We start from the raw sequence: 22667 nt of genomic DNA on the forward strand, positions 1-22667 counted from the left end.
TTGAAACCGATTTTTCTAGACAATGGAAAACTTTTGGAATAATATCTTAATTGTAGCTTGAATCAAGACTAAATATTCTTTATTATGATGTAAAACTCAACCCAGTCCGATGATAATTTGTGGTATCTGATTTTGCGTGGAGAATACTACGTTCCTCCCCATTTTCACTGATCGGAACAGTTAAGTCATTTTCTGATGACTTGAAATGAGTTCATTGTATATCGGCATGCTCAGTTCTAAAATCTCATCCAAGTACGTTTGGTCCTCTTCGCTCAGTTCAGGCGAGTTATCTTTATCATTAGATTTGAACTCTTCTGACTTCAGGGCTGCCGAGTGAAGGTCCAAGTTCATTATGGAGTTGTCTTTGATTTTGTGAGCGGTAGGAGGTTTCCACCAACTACATGGCAGATCCTCTGATGTTTTCATGCTTAGCATGGACTCCTTTTCAAATGGCAAATCTGCAAATTGGCAGAGAGATTCGATAAACTCCGCGCAGTTATCGCTCCCAAGGTCAGTTGAGTCGAACACACGCCATTCACTTCCGCTCTCAGTCAGGAAATTGCGCAACTTCAACATGACGTCATAATTTTCGTGGATCTTGGAATGCTCTTTTAGCAGTCGTGGTATGTCCATGAAGTGTTTCGTTTCTCCATTAACAATTATATTCGATAGAGCTACTTCTTTGGGATGACGAACTAATAACGCATGTTTGAAATCCGTTCCTTTGAACCAACTCGCGAAATCGTGATTTTCTACAAAGTAGGGAACATCTTTCCAAACTATGTTATCATTAGTGAACGGTTCTTTTTCAACCATTTCTCGTAGATCGTCAAATGTGAATTGGTTGTCGTAAAAGTACGAAAAATACGCAAATGCGAATGGTTCGAAAATGCATTTTATTGCCTGGTTCGAGGATAAGGATTTTAGTATGATGGTGGATTTACTTCTTGGAACTATCCATAGCATTAATTTACCCATTAATTCCAATCAGTTGACGCAACGATTTGGTTCAACAAAGCTTGTGAAAATTAGTCACGACATTATAACAAGAAACTGTCTGAAAACTTAGAAGTTTGACACGCCCTCAATTAAGCTTTTCGAACATATGATAGAGATAAACTAGGTGATTGCTTCAAAATTCCAACAACATCAATATTTCGGTTTTCTTCTCGATCCTGCGCTCTTAAGCGATCTCATTAACTTGTCATCATCTTGGACAACTTGGGAACAAAACATTTATACGAAAACTTAGTTTTTCTCATAAAGCGTCAATGAATAGGCAGCCGACTCAAATTTTTATCCAATATTATAGCATATGTGGAAATATCTGGCAAAGTTATTCAAGTAGATGTCGCAAAATGGAATTGGTTAACACGCAAATATCAATACGTTGTTTATTTGGAAAATCGGCCTTTATTTTGTCGAAAACGATCAAATTCTTGGTCACTGAAGGTAGTCAAACTAAACCTTGGTTACTTCGAAAACCGACCTTCCATTTGGTGAAAACAACCTAACTCCTGGTCACTTCAAGCAGTCAAACTCAAAAAAGGCCAAGCTTAATTCTACAATATTTGAAAGGCGGATCTCGGATCTTTAAAAGATGGGATGCCAATCTGTGAATTCTGTTTTACGTCTGAGATAGCAAATGGGTAGATTGGGAGCAAAAGTAGGAGATTCGAAACTGCGTATGAGCACGTATCCAGTACTAATTAATTACTGTGATATTTATACCTGCGCAGCGTTATAGCAACACTGTGCATCCCGATGCAATTCTGGAATTTTGCCGATAAATTACCGATTTAAAATGCGAGACCAAATCGGGCTTGAAACGTTCGTTTTTCCGACTGTGCCAGAAAATTTGTATAATTCACTTTTATTATCGGCTCACTTGTCTACTTTTTGGCTGAGGAACTTGACAGACACAATAAAAAATGAGCACAAAATAGCTCTTAAAAGAAGGAGAAAAGAAAAACGCTAGAAAATACAGACCAAAATATGCTTGAAAGAAAATCATTTTCAAAGACTTTTCGAATCAGTGCAACTCTTGGAATGTTCCGACTGCCCTTTAACATCTATTGAGTGGAGTTCGGATGGGAAAAAACTGGTAAAACTTTGAAAAACAAAAAGAATTTTCTTCACTTTATTTTGGAAACCATCACCCCACACTTAAATACAAAGCGATATATCTAGCATTTAGCAAAATATTGAATGGGGACCAATTCGCATACGTCAGTTCAATTTGGAACGATTTCTAAGACGGATTACACCTCCGCTTACGCGTTAATAGCACAAAATTTATCGCGGGTTAATTATCCCAAATTGGCAATCTTAAAACCCCCATAATTTCACGAAAAATAAACACAGATGAAATGTCTTTTTGAAATTAAAAAACGAAATTGGTCTGAAAAAAAAACACCTCGAGCACAAATAATCAGTCGGTTCCCAAGTTATTCACCCCGCGTTTTTTAACCCTTTTGTTAACCCCCTCTCGGTAACCTCAAAATCAGATAACCCCACTACAATGTAACCCCTTTTAATAGCTTTTGAAAACTAAAAACTAATCCGACCGGCATACCTTCTCAATGTTATAGGTTATCTCTGTTTTAAACGCGTGAATGAGGCATTATTTCTTTAGCTAATCGAAATGGCTTCTCTGGGCTCAATTAGTACACTTAATTGAAATACCACTATAGGTGTAAAAAGGACTTAAATTGAATCAAACTATCGTTATTAGCAGGGGGTAAATTGTTGTTGGGTTTCTCTTGTTACGGGGTTATAAAGTTTGGGGTGTAAACATCGCACATACTTTGGTCCAGCAAATTAATCAATTGCCAACTTTCAAAATTTACAAGAAATTATCTCGGTAAAATATCTTTTTGCAGTTGAGCTGAGAAGGTCGACCTCCTTAAACGGTTCTAGCTTGTTTTCTTATTTGTATTTGTATATGAGACTAAACATAATTCAAATACCGGATGCAGGATACTTGTCTAGCTAGAAGACTTGCATTGCTAGAAAGGTCAGAAATCGATTTGCTCAACCTGAGGCAATGAATGATTACTGATTCCCATGTGACGTAATTCAAAATTTTAACTAAGCTTATGTTCGTAAAACAATCAGCAGAAAGTTTTTTTTTAATTCGACTTAAAAAGACCTTTAAGTTCAAATCTTGATATCGGATACCAATAAGTTGTAGTTATCCATAGTTTCGTCCAAAATCGTTTTCATGTTTTTTATCTGCATTTCAGTGAGTTCAGGTAAGGCTGGTTTCTTGATGCTGTCAACGAACCCTTCAGTTTTCAATGCCGGCCCGTGAAAATCGAAGTTCATAATGGCATTATCTTTGATCATGTGCGATGTAGGGGCCGTCCACCAGGTACTAGGCAGCTCTTCTGAAGATTTCATGCTGAGCATGAGATCTGGTTCAAATGGCAGTCCTGCAAATTGGCAGAGAGATTTCATAAACTCCGCGCAGTTATCGCTCCCAAGGTCAGTTGAGTCGAACACGCGCCATTCACTTCCACTCTCAGCCAGGAAATTGCGCAATTTGACCATGTCAGAGTACATTTCCTTCAGCGATAGAATTAAATGCCAGGTCTCTTTCAAAAGAGGCTTGGTTGCTTTTATAGATTCACATAGCTACAATACGTAACTGACAGTTGAACTGAACCTACAAAACTGATAGATGGGGATTTTCAAAAAAATTCTAACCTTTTCGTTTATAGGTTCACCAAATTGATTTTCCCAGATCTTCAAAAACACTATGAAGACTAGTTCGCAAAAAATTCTGTGCCACAGGCAATTTTTCAATACAAGCCGTGTAGTTTTTATGGCCCTTGTTGGTACATTTTGAAGTTTATATATCAAAAATAGTATCCACGGAGGATCCCTTGGGAGCTTAGGGATTCGAATCCCTGGAGGGAGGAGCGTCATGTCTTCTTAATCCGCCCGTGCAAAAAGTTACAACGTGATTCAAGGATCAGTTTCCTCGACAAAAAATACGAAGCCCTGGTTAAAATCATTTGCGACCTTTATAACATTGATTATTTGAACGAACATTCCAGCTAATTATAGCAAATTGTATTGAATTTTAAATATCTGTAATTATGGTTTAGGACGCGTTTCAATTTTTAGTATGAGCCATACCCTACCGCCTTGTGAGACGAGCCTGACATAGTAATCTATCGCCGTTCCTTCATTTTCGGATGCCCAGTGTTGATGTCTAAGAAGTCCATGAATCGTATGGGATCACCATTTACGGCAATCTGGGACATCAATACGTCTTTTGGGTGTCTGATCAGAAGCGCATGTTTGAAGTTTGTGTCAGCAAACCACTTTTTGAAATCTAAATTCTCGACACAACTTGGAACGTCTTTCCAAACTATATTATCAGAGGTAAATGGCTCTTTTGTCATTACTTCTTCGATATCTTTGAACATGAATTTGAACTCGTAATAGCGAGCGAAGAATGCAAAACAGAATGGCTCGAAGATTCCTTTGATTTGCGGATTTGATGCCAAAGATTTCAAAATAATCGTCGATTTTGCTCTGGGAACTGTCCATAACATCAGCCGACCCATTGTAAGCTATGAGTTCAAATAACGAAACTGTTTGCGCTAGTTAGTTAGACCTAAACATACCCAATAGACAATTGGAAAAGAGCCATGAATGCAAGGAAACTGAAAAAAAAACGACTTGTTTTTTCAAAAAAACTTCAAATTTTGAATTCCAAGAAAAAAACATATAGCCTTAAAGCTCTTTGAATTTTAAGAAAAAATAATGACTGGCACTTTTTTGATAAAAATAACTCAATTTGAGAAAACTGGATCAATACGTAAACTTTTTATTCCGCTGGGAAATCTGTAAAAAAAATTCAACTTCCGAAACTAGAAGTCGATCATGTTTTTCTTGACCTCTACATTTTTTTTGTTCGCTAGTGGAGTTTGCCTTCCTTTGAAGAAAGAAATGAACTGAATTCAAAAAGAAATCAGAAGTCAAACCGCGACAGATCTTGTGTGAGCGTGAACAAACTTTTAAACGTTCCTGAAAAAAAATCACCAAGACTTATGTAAGAGTATTAACTACGCTCATGACTCTTAAAAAGTCAATGTTGTCTTCTTACCTCAGAATTTACTAAGCGCTATTGAGCTTATAGTGACATGATCAGATAAAGATAATTCAAAGGAAATACGCACACAGTAACAATCTAAGATTCATTAAAGCACAGCCAGTTGATTTTGATAAGAGTTTACAATATGTGTGTTCTAATACGATGAAAATGATATGAGTTGTAACACAACAGTTTTCTATCAGGCTTTGTGCCATAAACTCACACAAGCTAAACTGAGCTTCGCGAACATAAGCTCGAATTGAAAAAAAACAACGTATGAAAATAACTTAGTCTAGTTCATAGATTAGGAGAGACAAAACGAACTTCGTTTCATTCTTGCGATACTAAATTTAAACAAACGTTTTTAAATAATATGCAGATGCAACTTGAAAGAAATTTCTATGAAGGAACCAGTTAATATTTGAAAGCTAGATTTTTTTTCTAAATTTGAGATCAACAAAAAAATCCAGAGAGTTAATGTTGCAATACTGTAAGCCAGGGCACATGCACAGAAAAAAAACGATCGAATAACAATAAAAAATAATGGTGTAAAAAACAAACAAAAATGATCGAAGAAAATAGCAATGAAAGTTAATGTTGCAAAAAATCGTAAAGTAAAAATATGCTGCCAAGAAAGACAGAAAAGTTAGCAAAATCTGCCAGAAAAAAAAGAGCGAATAAAAAACTTGAAAAAAATCACAGTTCCCAGAGATAATTCAAAATGTGGAGCCTGGAATAATAATATCGGAGCAATTTGAAGAGGTATCTTATTTTACTCAATCTGGAAATGGAGCAATCACCTTGTGCTACAATCAGAAAACAGATAATGAAGATGAATTGCAGTAAAGAAAGGTTTTTACCCAAACTTTTCTTCCAACAATTTTACTCTTATTGTTATCAGAAAGAAAGAATTTATTTCTCCCATATCAATTTCTCACACAAAATCGTCAAAAATAATAAAGAACCAAAAGAACCAAGGAGAGGATAGACAATGGGCCAAAGTAAATACCCACTGAGAGGCTACCCTTGAAAGTAAAGATTATAATTACTTCTTGATTTTAAAAATAATCTTAGTAAATTAATTATTTTGAGTATTATCATTTTTATCTAATTATTTAGGTTAAAGCAATTTCTTCTAATTAACAGTATATCAAGGTTAGCTTAAAGCTGCACTATGTAATCGTTTCGCCATGAATTTAGTCTTATGTTTTTGATATTTAAAAAAAATTTGAAACCAATTATTTAATTTTTTTTGAAAAATTCGTAAATACCCACTGAGAGGCTACCCTTGAAAGTAAAGATTATAATTACTTCTTGATTTTAAAAATAATCTTAGTAAATTAATTATTTTGAGTATTATGATTTTTATCTAATTATTTAGGTTAAAGCAATTTCTTCTAATTAACAGTATATCAAGTTTAGCTTAAAGCTGCACTATGTAATCGTTTCGCCATGAATTTAGTCTTATGTTTTTGATATTTAAAAAAAATAAAAAAATTTAAACCAATTATTTAATTTTTTTTGAAAAATTCGTATTTTCAATAAAATGAAATTCGAGTTAAATAGATATCGTAACTTACAAGCTCAGTAATTACAAACCACGATGGAAGCGCAATACATCTTATACAGTATCATAATAAACAAAACAAAAAAAAATTAGAAAAATCACTCAAATTTCACAAAAAGTGCAAATTCTCGAAAACTAAGAAAAATTAGACAGCCATACTTTCGGGATAGATTCGCAACCTCAAATCAGATTCTATTAGTATCTAATAAAAGGGTTCAAGTTTGTTCTTTTTATGAAAAAAAAGATTATTGAAACATTCTATGAACCAGATCATTTTTGCCAAATATGTAATTATCCTTAAACTTATGAGCAAAAAAAATTTGTTTATTATTGGACATAAACAGCAACTTTTTCAGGAAGTATATTAATTGAGATTTAATAACTTGGAACCTCTATATGTCAATGAGCATGAATTTCTTTTATTGTTACAGAATGGCAGATCAAATGTACCAGAACTCGATTTTCTTGTATGCTAAACATAAGTTTTTAATGAAAAAACTGAATTCAAAAAAGATGTCGGGTGTTGTTGATTCAGAGAAGCGAAACAAAATTTTTGCAAATCATACACGCGAAGCTCATGAACAGTAAGAATTCTATTGTCAGTAAACGTTCGAGTGATGCTTACAAATTTTCTTTTGAAGTAAATTATTCTAAGAATTTTTCGATGTATCATTAGAAGTTGGTTCAATATTGTATAGCTTGTACCACCGTGAACCAACAAGCCATATTGCATTGATGGCTTGACGTTAGAATTGTAGTACTTCAACAGCACTGATTTAGGAACAAAATGCCTCATTTTTGAAATGACTCGACAATGTCTGCCCATTTTTGTATTTACTTTTGAAATGATAAGTAAGTATCAACTGGAACACCAAGGTATTTGCAAACTACGCCAGGATTATAAACAGTGATATTTAGTACTACATTGAGGTTAGAAACACTTCAATTTTTTATCAAATATAATTGAACTGGTTTTATAAGAGTTTAACGTTAGTTTGTTGCAATTCAACCTTCAAAAAATTTTATCACAAAAAATTTATCACAAAAAAGTTATCACTTCCATATACCTTGGGTTGAAAATTTCAGTAATTGTTTCATTGAACTTTTCGCATGGTGTGTTGCTTATTTGAATTCCTGAAAATTTACCTGTTTTTTTTTTTTCAATTTGGGTGTTTGTACCACTAGATAGAAATAAAAGTTTGAAGCGGCAACGAAGATGAAAAAACAAAGACAGACGCCGAAAAAAGATACACAAAATCGCGCTGCAAAAGGTCGTACAAAAATTTTGATTCATAATAGAAACAAAAATGCTGTCATTTTTTCAGTAAAAAGCGATTGAATTATTTGAATGAAGCTATATAGAATTGCAGGAGAACTAAATTAAGAGTTCCTTTTACACAGGGGTGGATCTAGGATTTTCTCGAGGGTGGGGGCATATTTTCAAAAAAAATTCGAAGTTTAAACGACCTTTTTTCAGGTCGAACAAATTGTTTTTCCGCGTGAGCTCTCCCAAATCACTAAAAAGTCCCTGTTTTGGCCAAAATTTCTGCGCCGCAGGCAAAACCTTTAAAAAACAGACAAGAAAATCTTGTTTTTTCCGCCGCCTGCTCCCCTCTAGCGCTTAAATTAGTATTTTCTATGATTACTCTACGCTCTCAGAAAAAGCTGGACCATCTGTGTATTAAGTGTCCCTGAGCGAAAGAAAGACATTTATTTCAGGCGCAGATCTAGGAATTTCTCGAGGGGGGTGTGGATTTTCAAAAAAAGTTTGAAATTTTTGTCGACCTTTTTTTTAGGTCGACCAAATTGATTTTCTGAGCTCTCCCAAATCACAATCTTTTGATACAACTAGCGCCAAAAAACTTTAAAAAAACGATTGAAATAAATTCAGCTTGCAAGCGGAGCTTCTCACCAATAGCGATGAAAAAAATGTGCCAGAATGACAGCGTTCAGAGTTACTATAAAAAAGCGACATATTTATTTTTTTTCAAAAACTTATCAAAATATTTCAAACGTAGGTACGATCTAGCCATATTATTAAAAACTCAAAATTTTTAAGAAGGCGCTATTGTTTTCTTCTGAATAAAAGAATAAGGCAAAGATCAAATAGAAAATTTCAAAAAAACTTTCATAAATTGTAAATTAAATGGAAAATCAAAAAGCATCAAAAAATAATAAACTAATATTTCTAGGAACAAAAATTTTTGCACATAATCGGAAAACCTATAATTGCTTAATTTTGATAGCTTAAAATGCTGAATTCATAGGATCAATTATGCCGATAAAAGATATCAGACAAAGACATTGTTTGTCACGCGTAAAGCATACCTCCCTTGCGATTAAACAATTCGGGTAGAAAACGACCCGCTATTATTTAAGGTATACCAATTAAGTTCGCGATGCAAAAAAAAGCATCACCTCAAATAAGTGAGTTTAAAACATTTCAAATATCTTAGTAAAATTCGCAACAAAAAATTAAAGCCGCGGCGATGTATGCTCAAAATACTTCAGCTGACATTTGTTCAATAGAAATCTAATTTTCAAAATTTGGAGACAACTTTCGGACAATTATAATTATCGGACAACTTTCAAATATCGGAGAAATTAACACAATGAGAAAAATGGATGCATAGTTAATTTTTTGTTCCGCTAGGAAATCCAATTTCGAAATATGAATACATTCAAGTTTTTATCGCACTATTTCCGCTTTCGTAATTGGAGAGCGTAATGTCAATTTGTAGCAAATTAAACTGAAAAAAAAAATCAAATCGTGAAAAAAAGGGAAAGTTAGACCGTGAAAACTAATATCAAACAGTGAAAAAAGTGCATATAAACAGTGCATATAAACCAAACAAAAAATTTAAAAATTTGGCCTAATATGAATTCAATTTGACGAAAATCTGTCGGGATATACTATTGCCAGCGTTAAATTAGCCGTAAGGCAAAGTTAACAGTTCAGTAACTACGAAAACCAAAATTGTGTAGAAGGCCGTAGAGCGGGTTAAAAAAGCTACACAAGTTATTGAATTAAACACAGACGAAGCGGAGATTCGCACCACTTGCGATACATCACTATCATTAAAAAAAAATGTTGAAAAAACTAGGCGAACCAAAATTTTCGTATGTCTCTATGACGGACACCTAGGGCCCAACTAAAGCTGAAGGTACCTGTTCGATATTTTTTGAATTTGTTATACTGATCCGGGACGAAATGCGTATTGTCAAAAATTGGACTTTGACCAAAACCTTAGTTGTTTCTCTACTAAAATAAGGGAGAATAATGAACATTTTTGAGAATTTGGAGTTTTCCATGAGGATAAACGGAATTAAAAAATAATGATCAGCCACTTCTGCAGGTAAAAATCGCGCAACCGCTTCTTTCGATTGAAATTTTCATCTCAGATTCGATCGGTTACTTTTAAAGAAAAAATTCAAAAAGTTTCTAACAAACGGCCAAACAAAGTTCAGAAACTTGACTTTCCGAAATACATGGCTTTTTTTCTGCTAAAAGCAGGTCGTAGCCGGTAAAGTAGAAAAGATTCTCAAAATTTCAAGTTTCTCGATTGAATACTTAATCTGAGAATCGGCACAATAAATTTCGATGAGTAAAAAAATTCCAAAAAACGGTTTCAAAAGTTTCACTTGTTTGAAGGCCATAATTTTTTTCCAAAACTAGCTGGGCGTAGAAAATTATTAAGGTAAGCTTCCAACAACCAGTTGTGTCGACTTAACTTATGATATCAGATTCGATAGAATACTAATCGAGAAAAGTCCAAAAAATGGTCAACATATCCAGAAAGTTGACATTTGCTAGAATCATACCTTTTTTTTAAAAAAATTGGTCGCGACCGCTTAGGAGGAAACAATTCAACCAACCTCTCATTTCGATTGAACCCAGAAACCTAAGTTGCGCAGAGTAGTTCTCGAGAGAAGTCGAAAGTTTGAAAACATGGTTTAAAAAAATTTAAATTCTGACTTTTCTGAGGGCCATACTTTTCTGTGTCGAAAAAAATTGGACATATTCGCGAATGCAAAGGAGCTTCTAACAACCTGCTCTTTGGATTGAACCCAAAATATCAGACATTACGAGTTTTCAAAAAAAGCGTGCCGAAGAGAAGAGAAGCAGATACACGCTAATCCGAAAACCAGACCTTTGTCTTCGCAAGCATACGCGTATCCTTTCGGCTACACGGGCTGAAACAATCTTTGAATTCGAACTTATTACAAAGCAAGTATCAAATGACTCATTGATACTGTTAATCAAGTAGTTAATCTGAAGATGTCTGTTCTGAGTTGCGAACGGTACCTTATCCAGAGCACAATATTGAAACTAATCAAAAGCTTTGAAGACAAATAATAACAGGTAATAACTCTTTTTTCGAGTTATGTTTTTTTAGATATGGGCAATAATTCACACATATGACATTAGGTGATAACAGTTTATTTTCAAAACAATCTAATTAAAACGCTAAGTTGTAACAAACAAGGTCCAACAAACTACGACGAAGAATAAGGCAAAAAAAATCGTTACGCGTTTTTTTTCCAGAGGCTCGGAGAATTTGATTTAAAGCTTTCAAAATAAATGATCGGAATTGAATCAATATTATATGATAAGGATGTAAAATAATTTGTTTAAAAATAGGTGAAGAAGCCGACAGATTTATAGCCAAAGCTCAATAAGCTCAAAACTAACCGAACATTTCAGGCAGCCCCAAAAGTTTCCGTTTGACGATCTTGTATGTACAGCCTATACAGCAAGCACCCAAGAGACCTATAAAGATGGTAAATGTAAGTGGTACATGAGAAAGAAATTTATCTAATTAGAAGCATTCTGTGAACAAAGTTATTTACAAAAAAGTATTACCCGATTATAATAACCTGGCTCTTTCCTGAGAAAACAAAAACCACGACCTATTTAACTAAGTCTTCACTAAGTTCACCGACACCCAAACATTCTTTTCAACAAGTTCAAACCTTTCGAACTTCAAAACCACAAGGAACACTGATCGCAGGCTTAACATCTATCTCTTTTGGAGCTCTTTATCTTCAAACCTCAATATTTCGAAGAAAAAAAATACAAAACTTGCACCCTTGGTTGGAAAAAAACGGAGGACTGACTGTATACCACTATGCTTGCATGTGAGATAAATATATTGCACTTCAGTTGCCTAAGGCGTTTCATTCCACGTGCATTTCTTTTTTTTACTTTGAAAACTTCGAAGACATTTTGTTCTATATATTTTATTTCAGCTACAAACCAACGAATTGAAAAACATAGCCAACAGTCAGTTAGAAAAGAGTAATGAACCTAAGGAAAAAAACTGATGTTTTCCAAAAAAAACTTTCAATTTTAATTAAAAAAATTAATTTTTTTGAAGTTCATTTAATTTATGGTTGGTTCTTTTTCGATAAAACTAACCCAAGATGAGAAAATTACATCAAATAGGTAAAAATTTTATTTCACTGGGAAATCTGATAGTTAAACTCCATTTTCGTGCATAGATACGATGGTTTTTCGTGACCGTTAAATTTTTGCTGTTCGATAGAGGAGTTTGCCTTCTTTTTAACTATGTAATTGAAAGGAAATTATACGTCAGTTAAAGTAACCAAACGTCAAAAGGCGAAAAAAAAACATGAGCTTCAACAACTTTCAAGACTTTTTCAGAAAAAAACGATGAAAAAAATCACCACGGCCTATATAAAAGTCGAAAAACATAACCACCACTATTAAAAGAGCTTTTAATATTTACATAGCGGCGATCAATCCGAAAAACAAAAAATTCCACAAGAAATTGTCATTTCTTTAAGTTTTTTGAACAAATAATTTAAAAACATAGATATCTTGTAAAGCAAACTACCTGAAATTTTCAAACAATTCCCGATGTGGCAACTCAGCCGACAAAACATAAGCAGACAACGCCGTCTAAAAATTCAATTTTTCCCGGAAAAATTATCAATTTCATACACACTGACAAAAAAAACAAGCGCCGGCCGGGACTCGAACCCCAGACCTTAGGGTCGAAGGCAAAAGCGTTACCTCCAGGCCAAGTAAGAAGAAGTCTCGAAGTAACCAAGGTTCACTACAAAGCAGCTTCAAAAACTGCTACAGGATTGTTGCAAAGTTGTTCACGGGAAACAAAAGTTCAGTTCCCGATTACAAGACATTTGCTCGGACAAGCGTAAAAAATCAAACAAAACACAAGTAACTTTATCACGTGCGAATTCTGCAATCAAGATCTGCACGGGAAAAAATCTAGTAGGCGGTTGCAGCACCCTCGCTTATCGCAAGAGTAAACAATTTTAATCAATTAATGTGCAAATGACATTTCAATAATATAGCCAATCGAATATTGGAAAAAAGTAATGAACGCAAGTAAACATAAACAAAACACTGACTTTCTTGAAAAATCTCAAATTTCGAATTTCAAAGAAAAAAAAGGTTGCTCATTAAGCTCTTTGAATTCCCAGATCAATTTAAGATTAACGCTTTTTTGATAACAGGAACCCAACTAGAGAAAACTGGATCAATAGGCAAAGTTTATAATCCGCTGGAGATCTAAAAATTAAATTCCATTTTCGAAACTAGAAATCGTTCACGTTTTTTTTGCGTCATTTCCACGTTCGTATTTGGAGAGCACTATTCACGTCACTTTCAGCTGATGAATTTCAATTAGTTCGACAAGTGCATATATACCTAAGTGCATATATACCTAAGTGCATTCAATATGTATGAATGCACATCTGTAGTTATTAAAGACTTTTCCTGAAAAAAAAAAAACAAAAAAACAGCAAGACCTGTATAAGAGTATTCACTACGTTCATTACTCTTAAAAAATGCAATTGAAACTATGGAAACAAATGGGCACGCTAAATAGTTTGAGGTTTTGCTTATAATTTGTATCCCATCCCAGTACAGGCGCGGATCTAGAATTTTCTCGAAAAGGTCCGATTTTTAATGGAGTACGATATTTTGTAGGCCTAACAGTCAGCCAAATTTATTTTCCGAGCTCAGCCCAAAACACTATGAAGACCTCATTTCGGATAAACCGTGGCAGGCCAAAAATTGAGAAAAAAACGGATCAAACTGACATTTTGGGCCCTTATTGAAAAAAAATGATTAAAAATGCGTTTTTCTTCGGCTCACTTTCCCATCAAAATAAAAGCATTTTGGCGTCTAGGACGCCTTAAGAAAAAAGTTTTCACTTAAGAAAAACTAGTACTTAAAGGTGACTCTTTGAGCAATAGTTGACCTCTAAACTTTTTATTTCAAATGATGAGTGGTCAAGGCCCTTATCGTTTCGTGACGCTCGTGCTAAATCATTGAAATTCAAATATTTAATTTCATTCAAAAAATTCGGACTCACAAACCAAATTCGATGTATTTACACTGATTACAAACTTGATCACAAAACTGTCTAGCAGCTTCACATTCACATGCCAAACGGATTATTACTACTAAATTTGTAACTATTTTCTTTAACTCGATTTTCTACAAAAACTGGTGGCAGTGGTGCTCCATTCGACGAGCACTGTTTTATAGAAGGACCAGCATTATTCGCGGAGAAATCAAGATCTCCAAAATTGTCCGAGAATCTTTCATTTTTCTGTTTGTCCCACGCAATAAATACTTCTGTAAGGTCATCTTCGAATGGTTCTTCGGGTTCCTCATTTGCAATGACAGTATGTTCAAAGGGATTTGAATCAGAAATAAGGTCAAATTCACGAAGGTGATTCCATTTTTCCGAGGAGTGAGAATTTCCAAATGGATTACCAGGAACTGGACTGTCGAAATCCATTAAATTAATAGATTCTTCTTGCTCGCTTATATCGTTTGGTTTTTCACTTTGTGAAACCGGTACACGAGTCTGAGGAGAGGAGAAACTTAAAGACATAGCAGGTCTAGTACGATTGCCAATGGATGACAAGTCAAGTTCCTCGCTTCGACGTTTGTTATTTACATCAGGATGAGGTAAAGTATGTGAGGATGATGATGCCATTATACTACCAGCCGGGGTGACCTAAACAAAACAGGTATTTGAAATGAGAATTCGCAAAGCAGGGAGAAAGAGGCAAAAACTAGAAAAAAAAAGAAAAGGTATAATTCAACCCATAATTTCAGATTTGGCAGGGTGTTCCAAAAAGTCTTCCAAAAAACGGTCAAACGTCTGACATTTCGGTGTAGCAGCTTATGCAGGGAAAATCCAACCAGAACTTGTTTTTCTGGTTGAATCCTTAATCTCACATAGTAGTTTTCGAGAACATGAGAAAAATCCAAAAAATGGGTTGAAAATTCCCGCATCGATTTCTATTGATAACACTTTTCCAAGGCGCCTCAATAAAAAGTAAAAAAAATCTACACGTTTTCATAAAACTGTTATTATCAAACAGGAACTAGCTAACAATAAACTAGAAAATGCTATGCAACAAAAGTAAACTAAATATAATGCTGTAAAAGTGCAATCTAATAAATGAGCATTTTTCCTGATGACTTAGGTTGAAAAAAAGTAGAGTCGGTATTATTTTTGAATGTACAACCATAGTTAAATTTGTCAACATTTTTTCGCCACTAAGTGATGAGTTTTAAGCATATTTGAAGACACCTATTGTAATTTCTCCTAATATTAAAAAAAAACATTGCTAACTGACAGAGTTGGAAAGAGTAATGAACGCAAAAAAAACTACTTCAACTTGAAGAAAAAAATACGCAAAATTCGGCTGGTAGTATAACTTTCGAACTTTGAAGAAAAAATATATGCAATTAAATCTCGCTGAATTTCGCGAACAATTTATGCTAAGAGCTTTTTTTGATAAATTCGCCCATTTTCGAAATAAGAAGTCCATCACGCTTTTCGTGAGCTTTACATTTCTGCTATTCGATAGTGGCGTTTGTCTTCTTTTTACACAGAGGCGAACCTGTGCTTTGCAAACTCTTGCGAGAACACGACCAAGAAGCAGCTCTATCAAGTGAAATAAGAAAAAGTAGAAATAAGCCCCGAATTAGCAAAAACTCGGGTACATGTAGGATTCAAATCTTCGACCTTGCTCTTTTGAGTTGCACGCACTAACCACTCAGCCACGGAGGCGCAAATTCCCTAAAAACTAGCCACTAATACCGAAGCTACATATTCTAATAAATTGCCAATTCGATGCTGCAAAAGGGACACCAAATACAAAAAGACACAAAGCATAAAGCCAAATTTTGTATAAAGTCTGCATCTAAAAAAATTGAGATATAATGAGTTGGAAAATTTTTAAAATCGAGCTTTTAATCATTGTACTTCTGTTTGAAACAAAAAACTTTTTTCAGTTCATTTGATGAATTAAAAATGCATCAACTGTAATAACTTTTTACTAATCAAATGTTTAAGCAAATTTGACATTAAATTGCTACAGCAGCCTACCGTTCGAAGAGCCAACAAAAGTGTAAACAAAGGAAACGAAATGAACTTTAAATTCAAACCCGAAAAAAAAATTGAAAAATTGAGCAAGAACAAATTTTAAGAATTTTTCCTAAAACAAACACAAAAAATCGCCAAGACCTATGATAGAGTACTAAAAACGAAACCTGCTGGGATTCAAACCTTGGATATTTTGTGCGTATCTCTCAAACTTCTTAGCGTAAAGACAGGAAAATATGATCTTACTCAGCAGTAATAGCATTGATCAATTCTTACATGATTTTCTGGAATTGCGCTGACATAAAACATGGATTTGCATTGTCCGATATCTGTGTTGCTTTCATTTGATCTAAATTGGATAAACATGAATAACTATCTTTGCTACAGCCACTTGGAATAAATTAAGAATAATTTACATATTTGAGCACCCTTACTTCATTGTTCTTTCGTTGACAGGTGCCGCGGGAAGTTTGAATTCGGCATCAGAGTGACGAAGGTGCCTAAACAAGATAACTCACCAGTTACAGGCATGAAAATTTATAAATTCCCGTGTACGATCGATTTTTGTTCCGACCATCCCCTTGAGACGTACGGTGTTTTATTTTTGCTGAGAGGATTATATGATATGAAGGCTGGGAGGATTAGAGAGTGACCTCAAAAATTAGTTCTACAACAAATTTAACGTCATTTTAGCTAGGAACAACCCTTCTTTGGTGCATTTTTTTTAAAAATCGGATTCGATGGCACTTGATAGAAAACAAAACATGAAATTTTCGACGAAAATGGATATTGATTTCAATTTTCAGCAATTTTTTATTTATGATTTTTTCTCGATCAGTCTGGTCCGAACATTCTGTGCTAGTCGAAGAGCAGCAGACTATCCTTGTTTTCCATATTACCTGGCTCTTTAACTAAAACAAATTTGCCATATACACCCACCCACAGATTGGATTTTTTTTTTCATTTGGGCGGAAAGCCAGACGATAAGAGGCTGTCAATCGACCATCTGTGTAAAAAAAAATAAAACAAGGACAGCCGGTAGGTGTTCATTAAGCACAGAAAGTTCCGACCATATTCTTGAACTACAAAAAAATTTAAATTAATTTCAGTTTTTTCGTGTGATGTGATGAAAGGATCTAAACAAAAGAATGGATTTTAGGCATTTCCATAATTTAAAAAACAGGCATACTGGAAAATTTTACAGAAGACTTTTGAGTTTTTGAAGTGCTTTGTTCCCAAAAGGGTGCTAAAAACTTTTGAAACTAATTTGACTAAACTTTTTAGGGCTTGAATAGAAAGATCATCGCTGATTTTGCTGGGTAATTGATTTTGCGAAGGAAAAAACTGAAAATGGTGAAAAACTTTGTATTCGGGTGCTTTTAATGATTGGAACAACAAGACTAGTCATTTGTGAAGAAAGACGGATCGAACGGTCCATATAGCAAAATTTTTCTCATTTCTAATTCTTCGGTCAATTTCCTGGAAACAAAAAGGTTATAGCCAAAATGCTTGAAAGCCGACAGCTAAACCAGAGTTGGATGACTCCAATCATACCCACTTCCTTCTGTAACTCAGTTTCAACACAGAGGCGTCTCTACGGTAACGCTGCCTAATTTGCGTCAGCGGTAGCCAAAAGTGTTTTTCTTAGCGCAATTTTCAGTGAGCGCGAAAATCAGTTGTCGCGTGTCACAGCCGCAAATCAAAACTTTAAAAAGAAATCGCCCATTTCTTTAGTCTTTATTTATTGTCTATTTCGTCAATTGAATTTTCTCTATGTAATTGTGGACTTATCGTGCATTCTAATAACAATTAAATGCCAACCATTCTGGGCCCAATGGCACATTCTGCGTTTTGAAGTAGAAAAATATATGGCCTTAAAGCTCTTTGAATTTCGAAACATTTTATGATAGAAACTTTTCTGATAAAACCAACTCAACTTGAGAGAATTTGATGAAACGTTTTTATCCCGCTGGGAAATCTACAAAAATCCGCTTTCAAAATAAGAATTCGATGACGTTTATCTAACCTTTCTTGTTTGCAATTATATGGTGAAGTTTGCCTTTTCCATAAAAGCCAAGCTGCATTTTGCAAACACAAGCAATCAAAACGCCAAATATTATTTTAAAATGGGTCAAAAAAGAAAAGACAGATGAAATTTGAAACCGAGAAGGGATCTTATACAGCACCAAAAAACACAACTTTTGCCGGTAACAATTTGGAATGTAGAAAAAAAGACAAGCACAATAACTTTGAATATAGCAAACTGAAAAAATATAATGCCAAATTAAATCTAAATTATGCATTTCAAACACTTCGTAAAAAAACTGGGTTGCAAATTTTCTCAACATGAAATTTTATGACTTTCTGTAGTTCGAAACAAATAGCTATAAAATAAATACCTTTGAATTAAAACTGAATCAACTGTGTTAACTTATTACTAAAGATAGCCAGCAGACAGTTTAAAAGTGTAGACCAAGGAAACCGAAAAAAACTTGTTTGAAATTTTTTGGGCATTTATCAACTTAGAAAAATAACACATTGAAGCTCTTTGAAATTCAAACATTGCTTGTGATTGACACTCGATTCGTTAAATTATCCCATTTAGAGAAAACTGGACCAATAGGTAGGTTTTCTATTCCACTAGGAATTCAGAAAAAAAAGCCCAATTTTTTTGGGGAATTCAGAAAAAAAGCCCAATTTTTTATCAATAAGTCATTCGATAAGCGAGTTTATACAGAGGCGAAGCTGTGCTTCGCAAGCACTAGCCATAACACGACAAAAAAAACAGCTTTATAACGTGAATAGACCTCTATACGTGAAAATCAATTCATCTTTTACAATTCATCAAGTATTAACTCATATGCAACTAAAAAGCCATTGCAGCCTTCTGCTGAAAAGTTTCATCTAAAGTAGCACTATTATTTGCGATTTAGGTTTAAAAAACGTAGCCTTGTAGAATCACAATACGCTCCGCTTGTTAAAAAAACATGATACAACAGGAAACCAACACAGACTTCCAGATTAACGATCACAAAATAATCTTTGAAAAAAAAGATTTGCCGACTAGAGAATTCGGTTCACGGAGCTCCATTATATGAGTCCCAAACAACCACCGTTGCACCATCAGACCGTGCTGCCTTCTATATTTAACACACTATCTAAGAGTTAACACCAAACAGCTAATAACGAGCTTGAATAAAGTCAAAAAATATGCTTCTAACGCAGAGGCGAACAACGACAAAAACGCAGCTCTATAAAGTGAAATAACAAAGAGTAGAAAAAAGCCTAAAATTAGTAAAAATTCGGCTACGTCTCGTATTCCAGCTGCAACCTGGAGAATATTAGTCTCGCGCACTAACCACTCTGCCACGAACGCTTAACGATCAACAAACACTGGCTAAAAATAAAGCAGAGAAAAGATGCGATGAAATTGCTAATACTGAGCGTAAGAAAAAAAATATGTAAAGCTCTCTGAAGTTTATTTAACTAATACGATTGCAATTTCTTGAACACAGCCAGCAGAGAGTTGGAAGAGTCAATGAACGCAAGAAAACAGAAAACTTCAATTTTCGAAATAAAAAAGATCGACTTAAAGCTCTTCGAAATTCAAGAACAATTTATGATCGTCACTTTTTCGATTATTGAACTAACCCAACTTGGGAAAATTGCATTATTAGGTAATTTTTAATACGCTGGTACATCCGGAAATTAAATTTCACTTTGGAAACTAGAAGTCTATCGAATTTTTTACAACACATTTCTGACTTGTCCTGAAAACAAAACAAAAAAAAAATCATCACAATCTGTAAAAGATTCTACTTTCATCAACTCCTAATAAATGCAACCCAATTTGTGAAAAATGAATCAATACGTAAAATATTTATTCCACTAGGAAGTCTGAAAACAAAATAACTGCACGATTTATCACGCAATTTAATTTATTCGAATGCAAAACTTATCTCCCTCCTTCTTTATAGCAAAAGAATTAGAATTCAATTTGAGAAATTGAATTAAAAAATCAAGTCAAACCGGAAAAAAAATCAAACTTAAACGTACCTTACTTTGAAGACTTTTTCCTGAAAAACCAAAACGATAGCATGATCTATGCAAACATCTTCGCTACATTCACGAACACTTGAACATAACTGGCTAAAGCTTTAAAGAAATTTGGGGCAGCCAAAATTGAATATCCGAATAATGCTCTTTTCCGGTTTCCATCTCTTCTTAAAATTTAAATAAAAAGCAATTATGGGGCAATTTTTATTTGAGAAATCTATTAACAAACCTTATTAAGTGACGCACGCCATTTATGAGTCTACATAATAGCTAAGTGACGCAAGACATTTATGACGCATTGCATTAGCATGTCCAGTCAGTTTGAAAAAAAAAGAAATTTACCAAGTAAAATGCCTTTATTTATAGAGCGGACGCATTTTATCTAGCATACGAAACAGTTCATTCAAAACATTGGCCCAGGTTCGAACCCTCTTATTTTGTTCCGTGTCTCCTTCCCTACCTCTGCGCTACAGATCCATGATACCTTGAAGCTAAAGTGCTATTTGTAATATAATAGTCAGTGTTAATATCCTTAGCATTGGCTGTACTTAATAGCTGGTTATTGATGAAATGAACACTTTCAAAATGAACACATTTTTTCGCAACAATATTTGCGACTTAGTTTGGATAAAAAGAGAGTTCATACTATAACACAAGCTTTGCTTGTGTAAAGAGTCTGAAATACCTTCAGCGTATCTTAATAAAGGGGGCTGAAAAAACTCATGGAACAGACCACAATCATAAGGGTAGGAAAAACAACCAAACATTGAGTTCCTCTAATCTACGTGTAGGAACTACAAATACACTCAATTGCACTTAGCACCAAATATATCTATCAACTCACGATATCAAAGTTGGCGGAGAAACATAGAATATGGAAGCTCCTTTCGCTCCTTCTGAGAGCTTGTTCTTCACAGACTTCCTCACCATATTGGATCGACTTTTCACTTCATTTTGAAATCTGCTTGTTTGATCAGTTAGCTGAAATAGACAAAACGAACTGAATGCTCGTCAGTTTTTAAATATAAATCATTTTTCACCTTTCGCGATCTTAAAATTAGTCTGCTCTGAGTAGTTCGGCGAACAAAAAACATAGCCAATAGACGGTTGGAAAAGAGTCAATAAATGCAAGTTAGAAAGAAAAATTACTTATTTTTTGAAAAAGTCTCGATTTTCTTCCGAATTTCAAAGAAACATAGCCAATCGAAGATTGGAAGAGTAATGAACGCAATTAAACATGGAAAATACTGACTTTCTTGAAAAAAATCTCAAATTTCGAATTTCAAAGAAAAAAAAGATGCCCTTTAAGCTATTTGAAATTATGATTGGCTCTTCTTTGATAACATTAACCCAACTTGAGAAAACTCTCGCAAGTGTAACTATGAAAACTATGCTGAGACACGACATTCTGACAAAAGAGTTTCCCAATATACAGAATTTATTATTTAGAAAACAAACGGTTCTACTGGTTCTCATGCCACAAAGCGATATCGACCTCATCTACAATGTTAACAGTGCGCAAACAGGCTGGGCACAATCCAATGATCAAACTGGCATTTACCACAAAAAGTCAATCTGTATAATAGTTCTTTATCTTAAACATAAATTCTGAAGTTTTCAATCAGAAAACAGCCAATTGAAGATTGGAAAAGAGTAATGAACGCAAGTAAACATTAAAAAACACTGACTTTCCTGAAAAAATCTCAACTTCCGAATTTCAAAGAAAAAATTAGATACCCTTTAACCTCCTTGAAGTTCTAGAACAATTCATGATTGGCATTTTTTTGATAATATGAACCCATCTAGAGAAAACTGGATCAATAGGTAAACTTTTTATTCCGCTGAAAATCTAAAAAAAAATTCCATTATTGATACTAGAAATCGTTCACGTTTTTTCGCGCCATTTCCACGTTCGTATTTGGAGAAGGCTATTTACGTCATTTTCAGCAGATGAATTTCAATTGAACTCAAAAAGTGCATTTATACCTAAAGGCATTCAGAAATGCATCAATATGTATGAATGCACATCTGTAACTATGAGAGACTTTTCCTGAAAAAAAAACAAAACACACAAAAAAATCGGCAAGACCTATATAAGAGTCTTCACTACGCTCATTACTCTTGAAAACAGGATGGCCCTAAAGCTCATTGAATTTCCAGAACAAGTTATAGAAGTTTTAGATAAAATTATTCCAATATAAAAAAACTGAGCCTAAATTAAACGTTTAAAAAATCTCGCGACTTTTATAAGAGTCTGAACTACGTTTATCAACACTTAATAACGACTGTTATAATAGCCAAGTTTCTAGAACAATTTATGATTGTCGTTTTTTTTGAAAATTAACCCATTTTGAGAAAACTGGATCAATAAGTAAAATATTTAATTTGCTGACAAATCTGAAAAGTGAAAACCATTTTCGAAACTAGAACTGGATCACGTTTTTCGTGACCTTTACTTTTTGCTGTTCGATGGTGGAGTTTGCCTTCCTTTTAACATAGTAAATGAACTGGATTCAAAGAGAAATCAAAAGTCAAACCT

General features: G+C 34.2%; 1 protein-coding gene across 3 annotated transcripts in view; it reads right to left on the reverse strand.

Moving 5' to 3' along the window:
- Nucleotides 1-14032: 14032 nt before the first annotated feature.
- Nucleotides 14033-22667, reverse strand: part of LOC134840045 (DENN domain-containing protein 1A-like) — a 38163-nt gene continuing 29528 nt past the window's right edge. For all 3 annotated transcript variants that reach the window (XM_063855674.1, XM_063855672.1, XM_063855673.1), the window contains 4 exons: nt 20973-21109; nt 16507-16572; nt 16349-16421; nt 14033-14692 (listed from right to left, as the gene is read on the reverse strand). In XM_063855674.1, the coding sequence (XP_063711744.1) occupies nt 14105-14692; nt 16349-16421; nt 16507-16572; nt 20973-21109 (864 nt within the window). In that variant the 3' untranslated portion in view covers nt 14033-14104. The remainder of the gene's footprint in view (nt 14693-16348; nt 16422-16506; nt 16573-20972; nt 21110-22667) is intronic.

This window comes from Symsagittifera roscoffensis, chromosome 2 (assembly GCF_963678635.1).
Source record: "Symsagittifera roscoffensis chromosome 2, txSymRosc1.1, whole genome shotgun sequence".
Taxonomy (NCBI): Eukaryota; Metazoa; Xenacoelomorpha; order Acoela; family Convolutidae; genus Symsagittifera; species Symsagittifera roscoffensis.